Genomic DNA, 12,203 nt, shown 5'->3' with positions numbered 1-12,203 from the left:
CAGGAGCTGAACTGATTGGAGCTGAGTTGTCTTTTCTGTTTCAGTTGTAGTTGAGATTTGACTGCTAGCCTCAGGTGATGCAGACTTCCACAAAAGAGCTAGTGAGATTGAGAGAGACTTGAGACTGAAGAAGCTCTTTCCGGCTTCCTGTTAAGTGAAGTGGAGCTTTGCCAGTGACAAATGCGGAAATGGGATCAAGCCACAAATATCAGTTCTGTGATTTAAGGAGAAATTGCAGCTTCACTAGAAAAAGCAATCTCGGCCATGAACACAATCATAAGGCAGCATCTTTGTTTACTGCTCTCTATGATTGTAAGCCTTTAGGCAGAGCCTCTCCCCCGCCTCCAGCTGGGTAGAGCACCTAATTATTTTACCGGTTTTAAAAATAGTTATAACAAGAATACATGGGCCTCATGCTTATCTCCCCATTTATACAAATCAAACCTCTATTTAAGTGAAATAGGAATAGGTTTTTGTTTTTGTTTTTCTGAGACTGATATGCAGATCATTCACATACATGCCACTCTGCTTTGGCAGTCACTAGCTAGACCTGCGATAATCATTTTCACACATACTTTCTACTTACAATGTGTTTTGGATAAGTAATCACTCTTGCCCTGGGAGTTTAATTTTGGCACATCATTCTGTAATCCCAGTGGTCACAGAGGCTATTAAGTAACCCCAAGAAATGCATAAGAGTTGCATTTCACTCTTTTGATCTGTAGCCCAGAAGCCTTTACTTCCAAAACAAATCTGTTTTCTTGGAAATGTGCTTAAAGTGGCCTTTCGTGCTGTCACTTGTGGTCACTTTGGAAGCTTGGCTTGTGAAAGATGAAGTTATGGAAATTCTTGTAGCTTGTCCTATATATCACAGTGTAGGTTGTGATACTCCAATAGGCAACTATATAAGGGCTATTAATGGCACAGGTTATGGCCCATGATAATCGGGTTTGCGGTTGCCACTAGCCAGGCCACCCTGCCAGCTCCTCCTCCACTTTGCAAGCAGAAAAAAACGCATTATCTGTAGCTGCTGAAGGAGTAGTTAAATACAGTGGTACCTTGGGTTAAGTACTTAATTCGTTCCGGAGGTCCGTTTTTAACCTGAAACTGTTCTTAACCTGAAGCACCACTTTAGCTAATGGGGCCTCCTGCTGCCGCCACGCCGCCAGAGCACAATTTCTGTTCTCATCCTGAAGCAAAGTTCTTAACCTGAAACACTATTTCTGGGTTAGCGGAGTCTGTAACCTGAAACGTATGTAACCCGAGGTACCACTGTAGATGCAACTTTTCTCCTTCAATGTTTCTGACTAATGTCTTTCCTCTCAGCACCCCTAAGAACAGCCAGGCAAGTTTCATGGAAGGAATAATATGTTACCTGGCCTCTCTCTCTCTTTTAGCAAGTAGAAACCATATCTGGGGTGAGGGAGGGCGGAGAGAGAGATAACCATCTGGACCAGGAGCATGCTGCTGAGAGTAGGGGGGAGATAGCCCCCCCCCGGTCATTTCTCTTGAAGCTGCTTATTTGTACAGTAAAGGAGGACTTGTGTTTATGCAGCCTGTAAGTGTATTTCCCGCCCCCCTCCTAGTTGGGCAAATACTAATTTGCAGGAAGAAATTGGAAAAATGTATCATGGGGCAATGGGAGACTTAACTCTGTTCCCCAGCCCAACAGTCTCAGTCTGTATCACACCTCCCTCCCCAGATGCTCTTTTCCAAAAGTTAAAGAGATGGAAGAGCCAATTGTGCAACTTCCTTGTCTCATTTAGTTTCGCCCCCAGATACACAAAAATACCAAATCGCCACTCTAAGGAGTATGGGCACAAAGTTTTGACTTCTTCAGAGTTTTGGTCCAGGAACTGGCACTTGCAGGTTTCTCTTTAACCCACTTCTGGTTTCCAGAGCAGGAAATGGTTGAGATGAGCAATAGACTGCCAGCAGCTTCTATGAAGTGGGCGCCCTGGTAGGAGGCAGTGGGCTGGAAGATGAAGTGCTATAGGCCATATGTTGCTCACTGTACTTCACATAATATATTTATGTCTGTACCAATTCCTGGGTGCAAGGGATGGAGGAGGTTTGCTTTTTTATTATTATGGGTCAATTAGACAAAAGATGAAATCACTTCCTCAGCAAGTAGTTACTCTGTGAGTTATAGCCCTGCCAAATTGGCATTGTTTGGAATCAAAAGCCTGCATGGAGCTGGTAGCCCTCGGAAATTGGCTGAATATCCTCAACCCCTGTTGCATTTAATTGGGCACAAGGATCAGTGTTGTGGATAATTCGTTATTAGTGTTACTATCCTTGCACGGAACGACATGCTTTCCGAACAAAATGCATTGTTGAGATTGACCCAAGATGTCTTTGTCCTCTGTTGTCTTTTCTTTCTGGAGGGAGAAAATTCTTCCTCATCCATCATTAGCCCAGTGCAAGTTATTAATTAATGTATGCCACAGAGGTTAATGAGCAACCTCTTGGTGAAACACATTTGGCACACTTCACTTTTGGAGACAGCCCTCGTAAAGTTAAGCTTGCTTTTTTATTTTGCCACTGATGAATAATCATTTAGGCATTGCCTCTTGAAGTGGGAAGGGGCTGCCCGTTTAAAAGTGGGAGTTTTCTATTTATCTCCCGTGAACTGAAAAGCAACCCCCCCTAGCTGTCAGACTTTGAAATGCAGCTGTTGTTCCTTTTGACAGACTTCCTTTTCGGAAAGGCTAACATTCATATTGCTGTTTGGAAGCATTGCAGCATCTAAACAAAAGCCAGATACTTTTATTTGTTAAGTCAAGTGAAAAATGGGTCTGCCCTTCTCCAGTTAGCTGGCAGGAATTGAGCAAACATCAATGTTCCTTTTCTTTCTTCCTGGAAGTCAGTTCAGTACTTGTGAGGGCTGGGTGGGGGGAGGGAAGTATTTGATTGGCATGCCTGGAAACATAAATTCTCCACATCAGTGGGTTTATTAAGTGACTACCAAAGGACAGCCTAATTAGTTTAAGCCAGCAGTTCTTGAACACCACCACCATTTGTAGTCTTCCTCTTAACACCAGACCGTTCTGCATGCTTGGAAATAGGTTCATAATAGTACGACCTATTGATGTGTACCATGGTAGCTGCTGTGTTTCTCTCTTAACCACCAGGCAGCATGTAGAGGCAACTCTCTTGCATTAAGCAAGTAATCTAACCATGAGCCTCACATAACATCAAAACGGGTAGAAACCTACTAAAACGCAGGGTATTAGTATTCCCATAACACTATTACAACAAGCTGTCCACCACAAGCAGAATCAAGTGTGCAAATTCATTTTTCATGTGGCATCCTAATGCGGTCCTAGGTGTAAACATAAGAAGAGGCTGCTGGATCAGACCAGTGGTCCCATCAAGTCCAGCGATCTGTTCTCACAGTGGCCAAGCAGATTCCTATGGAAAGCCGTAATCAGGACCTGAGCACACAAGAGCTCCCCTCTCTTCTGCAGCCTCCAGCAGAAGTAGCTCTAGGCAAGACCTCACTGAGAATGCTCAGCATCCCAAGGAATAAGTAAAAAGCTTGGAGAAGTTCCTTTGCTGGAAAAAAGGAATATTTTAACAAAAGTCCCTTGTTATTTTAGTATGAATCAGCCAAGGGAAATAAATCCTGGGGATCATTCAGATTGTTTTGTATAAATTGAATGTTGAAGCAGGATTCAATTTAGTTTGTTGTATTTGTGGAATGAGGTCAACTCACACAATGGGGCATTTTCCCACCACTATCCTGGCAGCCCCTAAATCTGCTCTGGAGAGTTGTGGGGAGGGAACCCAGAACAAGTTTAGGTGGTACACAGGGGGAGGCCCATTACACAAATGGAACTTGTTGCATTTGCATACAGCCGTTGGGCTGTTTTGAGTGGAATTAAAGATAAGCAAAGTGTCCTAAAAGATAAAGAACCAGTTGATTATGTCCTCCAAAAGCTGGAATGCTCTGCTGACCCAAACTTTCTAGAGATGGGCAAAACTGGTACCATAAAAGTGGATTGTGAATCACAACCTAATAGTCTGATTCACGAAGAGAGGTACTTGACTTTAAAAGATACTGGTTTTAATCCAAGGAGTCTTATTTATTTCAGTGGTTCACATTGAGTTAAATCTTATGTATTCAAATAAACCCGTGTGCCAGTGACCCCATTCGTGTGTCTCAAAACAAAAAAAGTCTTAGACTATGTGACATAGAATTGCAGCCTGTGATGCTTTGCTCATGGGCCACAAGGCAAGTTTGCAATGTCCACTTTCCTAAAACGGTGGTAAATGATTTTTCCATATAACTTCACGCTCTACTAGGAGCCATTGTAATACTTTGATACATTTTGTTTCTTCTTCGTTTCCTCTGTATTTCCTAAGTGTCTGCTGGTTGTGTTTAGTATTAATGATTTCTGTTTTTTAAACCCAAACAGAGCAAACTGGAAAGAAAACAAAGGGAAGAAGAAGTGACCCAAAAAGAAAAGGAAGAGATGATAGGAAAAGCAGCCCAGAGAAGAAAGAAAAAAGGAAATCGGGGAATGAGTTGGTGCTGGGGCAGCTGGGTAAGTTTGGCTTCAAAAAAGCTGCTTTAGCACCTGTGGAGAGGTTAAATGCTTTAAAAATGTTGCCCATGGAGCTTATGGGTGGGAAGTTTAACGATTGCCCCATTCAGAAGCTTTTATTCACATGTTAAGTGATCATGTGAATAGGACTGCACTGAATAGCTATGCCGCAGGCATATGGGCACTGGCCAGCAAGGTCTCAGAATATCACATGTTCAGCATGCCCAATGGCAGGGACTGGCAGATGGAGTCTTGAGTCCACACAACCTGGAACTCTGATTGTTATTGGTATCGTAGAACAATTCATACATTAAAGAAAGAAGGTTCTACTGTTAGTGAAGTAATCTTCAATATGACTTCTTTAGCAGGGCTGTCAGCCAGTGACTGAGGCCCTTAGGTGCTACCACCTGCTGATCCTGAGATAACTTTTATTGAATTCTGATCTCGGTTTACTAGTTCACTATATCAAACTGATTCTTTATGAGGATGTACTAATGTATTTGTGAACCCCATGTGTTTCGTGAAAAGAGTTGGCTATTTAGATCATAAAGAATCCACTCCGTGGGAGTGCATCCAAGTCTAGGAGTTTCCATCTGTCTAGAGGAGGGGTCCCTGACCTTTTTGGGCTAGGCACTTTTGGAAATCTAAGAAACAGTTGTGGGCACCACAATATACCCATTTCACAGAAGAAAAGCAAGCAGTTCTCAGGTACTCCCCCTCAAACGACAAACAAAACAGCCGCCCACACTCCAAAACAAATAAAACAGAAACAGCCAAAAAAGAGGGGGGGGGCAAACAAGGAAAAAGTCCCCCAACAAACTAACAAAGCACCACCATGTGGGGCCCAGAGGAAATCTGGAGAAAGCAAGGATGCCTTCTGTCCCGCCCAGTGCCACCCATAGTTAAAAGGGGGGGAAAGTGAACATGTCAAATTGAAAATACTAAGAAATTGGAAGGGTGCCATTATGTATGCAGGTGCCGTGTTGGAGACCCTAGGTTGTAAAGCTAATGATTCTCCTCTTGTTCACGCATAACTATAGAGTTTCATGTTACTATATCAGGGCTTTGTATCCAGCCATGATAAAATATTTGATGCAAATAGGTGGCCGTGTGATTCACATCCAGGCTTCCCCGGACTGAACAATCTACTTAGGTGTTGTGTTATTACAATCATACGTAATGGCACGTTTTGCCTTGGTCTTTCTGAAACTTCTGTCTGCCTAATTACTGACCCAAATTTGTTTGTTTGTTTGTTTGTTTGTTTCCATAGCCACCCTTTACCGTAAAACCCCATGCTGAGTTACAACAATGTAAAATACAATTATAAAAATTAGATTAAAATGTTACAATTATAAACAAAGAAAACTGTTCTAATTGGAACAGAAATTACCTTTGTGACAGCGGTTAGATGTTTACTGAATCCTAAGGCGTCCTGTTCTTTTTCTACTCCTTTTTGGTTTAGGTTTGTCCACTTCCTTTCCCATTGATGGGACCTTCTTCAACAGCTGGCTGGCTCAATCTGTACAGATCACCACTGAGAACATGGCAATGAGCGAGTGGTCCTTGAACAATGACCACCATGAAGACACCACCCCAGGCCTTTCTGAGGAACTTCTACAAGATGAAGAGACCTTGCTGAGTTTCATGATGGATCATTCCCTGAAGTCCCCGTTAAAGCACAGTGACACCTCAAAGAAAGCTAGGAGCAAAGTGCGAACGCACACGAAGAAGAAAGTGGCAAGAAACGGCTTGAGTACCATCTTTAAGAGACACCAAGAGGACTCACATCACTGGACTAACGTGAGCTCTTTGCCAGATAGCACCACCAAGTCCTCACCCCATGATTTAAGAAACAGCAAAGCAGAGAAAGGTGGGGACAAACTTCAGCCAGAGCGCAAGGCGATGTGCGAAGTGAAAAAGTCGGCTAAGAAGGGCTCTTCACACCCCACAACTCTTCCAAAAGCAAATGATTCACATGCCTCCCAGAGCCTGATAGGTAACCTGAGCAATGAGGAGGAGGAACCACTGAAATATACTCCATCTTCTGATCCCAAACCCTTGGTTAAAGTGCCTGATTCAGTAGGTAGTCCGAAAACAGTAGTGAGGTTCAGATTACCAAAAGAAGGCAGAGGGACTCGGAGATCCCAGAGCGAGAAGCCTGCTGAGCTGGTTAATGGACCTTCAGGAAGTGAGAGGTCGAAAGTTATCTTACACCCTTTTGACAATGAGACTGATGGCTACTTCTCAGATGCAGAAATGAGTGACTCTGACACAGAATCTGGTAGTGGCAGAGGGCACCATAGCCAATTAGATTCAGGAAATGAGGATAATTTCAGAATGAGCATTTTGGCATCCTAATACGCCAGATAGACCAATTGTGACAGCTCTGTGAGCCCTAAATCCAGTTACAACTGCCATGTCTAATTTCCACCTGGTATCATAACAGAGGGTTTTGTTTTTCGTTTCGTTTTTAATTTGTATATATAGTTTAAGAAAAAAGAACTGTTGTTTTTCCTCTTCTCTGTTTGACTCAAAGCTTCACTGACTTAGACTTATATACTGTAACAGTAGCTAGCCTCTCCTAGTCAAAACATGTGTATCATAGTGAAACAAAATGCAAGCATGTGCATTATTAGGGGCTAGTGCTTGCTGGTAGTGAGCAGGACATCCTAGAATTTTAACAAGGAGGCCTTAGATTGCCAGTATCTGTTGTTCATGCAGGGATGACAGTTTTATGGGCATTATTTAAACCAAGCAAATAGATTTCATGGTCTGCCTGGTATTGCCTCTGTTTAGCAGGCTGCAGAATGGGGGTACTATTGTAGTAGCCAACTATATACACAGAACTTATGGAAAAGTAAATTGTGGGTGTGTGCATGTGTGTGTGTATGCATACATCTGCAGGATTTGTCAGTGTGTGTGTGCGCCGCAACTATGAAGTAAAATAAGCGATTATTTTTTAAAGAAGCACAACAAGCTTATTTGAAGAAAGCACTTAATGGTTGGAGGAAAGACAACATTGTATTTATGGTCTTTTAAATCCTTGATTTTTCTTTTTTACCTCCAGTTTGATCCAAGTCCATCCAAGGGTTCAGGAACCAAGATTTAGCCCTATCACTCACAACTTATCAGCTGGGCAGCACCATAAACCCTCATCCAAGATAAAGAATGACATATCTTTGTTAAAGCTGCTCTGCTTTGAATCAGTATGCATCCTGAGTGACATCCGATATTATTTATTGGTAAAACCTAAACCCTTGGTTGTCTGAAGCAATTCCCGTAATTTGCTCAGGTTGATTAAAGTAGCCTCTTACCAAAACACAATGGAGATAATAGGACGGAAGATGCAACTCCACGAACCTGAGAAAAATATTACTCAAATGTGTTGGGGTTTTGTTTTGTTTTTTTAATCAAATGGCTTCAGTTCCCATAAAAGAGGCCAGTCTACATTTTCAGCATAAATACCCAAATTATGGCTCCTGTTCAGGTAGCAAAACATGTAAACCTCCTCTGTACAATCATTTTAGTGTAGACATCGAGAGGCAATTGAACCTTTTTTCCTTTGCCATTTCTTTTCTGTCTTTAAACACTGTAATGGATTTGATGGTTTTCCTACCCTTTCCGCCCTTGCGTTTCATAACTGAAATCCTACTAGGAGGCCGTTGAAAGTGATAGACAGATGTCACCGTTCTAAATATTTCAATACTGTTGTGCATAAATTGTGTCTAGTACGCCTTAAGTGTCATTCAGAAACTCATATTACCTATGAGTCACACAGGTTTTCCATGTTTGCACTTAATTACACCATTACTTCAGTTTTGGCTTCAAAGGTCATGGTTAAGGTTTGCTACATACTTTCTTGGAGTGACCCCAGTGTGAGCTCAGGGAACAAAAACAAAAAGAAAAGTGAACTTCACTAAAACTTTTTGTTGTTGGTATGTTACTTTAAATGTGTGTATGTGAGTGTGTGCGTATAGATATAGATATATATATACTGGGACACTTCCGCTTGTTAATCCATCACTTTCAAACTGGGGGAGATGAAGACGTTGCAGTTGTTCAGATGAATCAGTTAAATTATTTTATGGATGCCAAAGAATATTTTGAGAATAGCACAGCCAGAAACCGGAAATTTGTCATTTTGGGGAGGGGGGGTGATGAATGAATGAAAGCTGTTTAGCTGCAAAAGGACTAAATCAGTGTTCATGACACAGCTGAGGCATTAGGTTGCAAGCTTGCTGAAGATGATGCTTTTATCATTTGGATCACACCCCACCATTTTGATTTCTGATGCTCTTTGCTCATTGCATTCTGAGCAATGTTGGTTTTATGTTTTCTGATGCCAGACATTGGCTGTCCTTGGTTTTTTGAGAGTCAGTCATTTTACAAGCCTTCCAAAGTCCTTAATATCACTCCAGTTGAGCCACAACTTGGAGAACCTTTATTCTGAAAAGAAACCAAAATCAGGAGCCAAACACACATCAGTGTTTTTGCTGCTTTGAGAAGTTATGTTCGCAAAATGATTTTTCAAAAGCACTGACTGAAATGGAACAATTTGGTGTTTGCCTAACCCATATGAGTTGGCAAGTAAATTCTGCTCCTTAATTAAGGCTTGGTATGTTCAGATAATGTTAAATACAGTAAATAGGACTTAGTTTTATCTTATCAAGCTTGCTAGGCTTTAGCTACAATATCCTAGTTATGTCATACAAATAATCAATATGCTGCCTTTTAATGGCTCTTGCTTCCGTGTGCTTCAGTTCAACTATAGCTTAAAAAAAAAAGAGAAAGAGAGAAACAGAAATCCAGAATTCTCACTGTACACAGCTTTGTTCATCAGCTACTGCATAACCTGCCTGCTCACCAGTACAGGACAGCAAAAGGAACAAACTTTAAAGAACAACCAAACTAAAGCAACACCTATCGTCTTGATTTGGATTATATGTAGCACTCCGAGACACTCCCATTGTTACTGTGAATAAGAAGTAATAGTGAACCAAAAACAAAAATTTAAAATATATGGGGAAAAAGAAGAAATGCTTTCTCCCATTCTAGCACCTTCAGCCCATTAATGAGACCCTGTACACAAAGTCTCTGAAATTACACCATGGAGTTACACACTAGGAGAAGCCCCACAAAATGGAAGAGAGCCAGGGCTGCTGTTGTTCACATGGGAAACCAAAGCCCTGTGGAGTCTTGGATCACAGCTTTTCCATGTAATATATCCACGTTTGCAACTAACAGGGAATAACGCCGGGTGTATGTGGATTCTGGCCTTTTTGTGTGGAGAAAGATGAAAGAAAAAGATGCAGAATACTTTACTGGAAGCCAGGAATATAACATTGTTCCTAACTAGTTGATGACAATGCCCTTCTGGCTTGGAAGGGGCTTCTGCAAACAGAAGTATGGGGCGCAGATTCCACATGCAGCCCCCCACCTCCCATGATGAAGATGGGGGGGGGGGAGAGAGGAGAAGTATTTTAAACAATTGTGTCACACATGTGAACAGAAGAACACCATTGGAGCCACCTGTGTGTTAGAAAATATATTCACTGTATTCAGTGTAGACAAGCATGCAGTAGGATACATAACTACTTTTACCTTGTTGCTTTGGCAAAATGTTAGTATTTTTGTATAACTGCTGTGGAATCCCTTGATCTGGATTCTGTAATGTGCTTGGCCTGGCAATAATGCTCCTAATGTAACTGCAGATGTGGCGGCGGCGGCCAGTGAGTGCCTTGGAACAAGGCATAGTCTCTGGAGTTGTAGAGGAGCCCATGTAAGCTGCCACTTTACAAGCATAATGCAGTGCTAAGTACACAGAAGTACTCCATATGGTTAGTCCAGGTTCACCTCTGGCATCAGAGTTTTGGTATATATCTGGCTGGCTACGCTAAAACGTTTGTAGCCAAAAGCATTGCTAATGAAAAGGGGTTTTCTGGCAGTGCAGCTCTGACTTACTTTAAATCATTTCCAGTTCTGATTATTTCATATGGTCTCCAGTAGTGACCATCTAAAGTCTTGTTGACGTTTCTGTGCGGTTGACATATCTGCATATTGCTCAAAAATATTTTTAGAACTCCAATCTTCCTTCACTGTTTTGCACTTGCCTTTTTCTCAACAACAGCAACAACAAAGATTTGCATAAAGGAAGAAGAAATTGTCCATGGAAAATATTTTTATGAACTGTAAATGTATTTTGAGATGAACAGAGAGCATATATGGTCTATTTTATTAAGCAACGGTCTTTAAGATGATGTGTGAATGGCAAGCATTTGTATTTGCAATGTAAAGGATGAATCTCATTTCCTTTGGAAAAGCAGCGTCATGCTTTGCCATTAACATGGTCATAACGATTCTCCTCTTTCGTTCATCAACAAGAATCAAATCTTGCTTTTAAAATATCAGTGTTCAGTCAACTGAATTTCCTAAAGGCAATTTTGTAGCATATTTTGCATCTCTTTGAAGATTTTAACATTTATTATTAAAAAAATAAAATTAAACTATTATTTGACAGAGCTTTTCCTCAAAACACAATGGAGAATTAGCCATTTCTGCAGGAAGAAAGGAGAAGATTTCGATCCCACCTGGTTTCCCCCCCCCCCCAAGAGCTCCTCAAAGTGAGGTTTTTGCAAGCTCTCATAAAAAGACTCCTGTTTCCTGTTACCAGGTAGGTGTGTTAATTTGGTTGTTCTTTAAGGAAACTGTAGGATACTTTGCTCCATTCCACACAGACGCAAAACAGGCCCACTCCATATCAGTTACAGGAAACGATATGAATGTCACAGAAGGTAAAGCCCTTCTGTTTTCTTTGTTTCAAAGAAAGTGATGTGCCATTTGTTAATATAAAAGAGAAATATTGAAAATATATTGAAAAGAGCAATTTTAAATTATTTTTGGCTTATGTTGCGATATTTATTTTCTTGTATTAGAAATTCCTTTGTAGAGAAAAAAATGTATTTTTCATTAATGCAAAAACCTATTTCTCCTTTTGTACATTTTCCATGTTAGTTAATCCTTAAAGCAATATAATGTATCAAAAGTTGTTCTGTGTGAAAGCTGTATTATGCATGCTGTTTGTGTTGCTTTGGAATAGGTCTGTCCGCCATAATTTTCATCATGTTTCAATTCAGTGTATGCTTTAATACACATTGGGACCATGAACCATTTGCTTATAAAAAAAGAAAAGAAATACCTTTGCATTCTTCAATGTGTTGGCAAATGCAGTCAATAAAGCCGTGTTTTCTGTGTACTTTTGTTTGGCTATTGAGTATTCAACAGGACTCACCTCCATATCCAAAGGAGTCATCTTTTTCACCTTTCCATAAAATCTCAGTAGCAGTGAGCCCTAGACTAGTTAGTATCTATACAATATTAATCAGTTTCTATCAAGATTGAGGGCATAGTTCCTTTTTAATTCCTCAGTAGTGGTACAGTGTTCTTGCCACAGGACTTTGAAAGTGCAAGAAAGCTGCAGAATAGTAAACACTGTAGAAAAGGGATGTATCCCTTCTATTATTTATTTATTTATTTATTTATTATTATTATTATTATTATTATTATTATTATTATTATTATTAATATTAGAGCAGGGTCCTTCAAAGCATGCAGCCAGTGCAATCATATGCACTGGAGTTTACTCCCAAACAAGTG

The 12,203-nt window shown here is 40.8% G+C and overlaps 1 protein-coding gene across 2 annotated transcripts in view; it reads left to right on the top strand.

Moving 5' to 3' along the window:
* The window catches only part of JADE2 (jade family PHD finger 2), a 149,896-nt gene extending 138,094 nt beyond the window's left edge, over window positions 1-11,802 (top strand). For both annotated transcript variants that reach the window (XM_081185556.1, XM_081185555.1), the window contains exons 11-12: window positions 4,422-4,550; window positions 6,013-11,802. In XM_081185556.1, the coding sequence (XP_081041682.1) occupies window positions 4,422-4,550; window positions 6,013-6,908 (1,025 nt within the window). In that variant the 3' untranslated portion in view covers window positions 6,909-11,802. The remainder of the gene's footprint in view (window positions 1-4,421; window positions 4,551-6,012) is intronic.
* The last annotated feature ends 401 nt before the right edge of the window (window positions 11,803-12,203 follow it).

This window comes from Podarcis bocagei (genome assembly GCF_964188305.1).
Source record: "Podarcis bocagei genome assembly, chromosome: 2".
NCBI lineage: Eukaryota > Metazoa > Chordata > Lepidosauria > Squamata > Lacertidae > Podarcis > Podarcis bocagei.
Note: the sequence above shows the minus strand (reverse complement) of the source record. Positions and strands in the feature narration are given on the sequence as shown.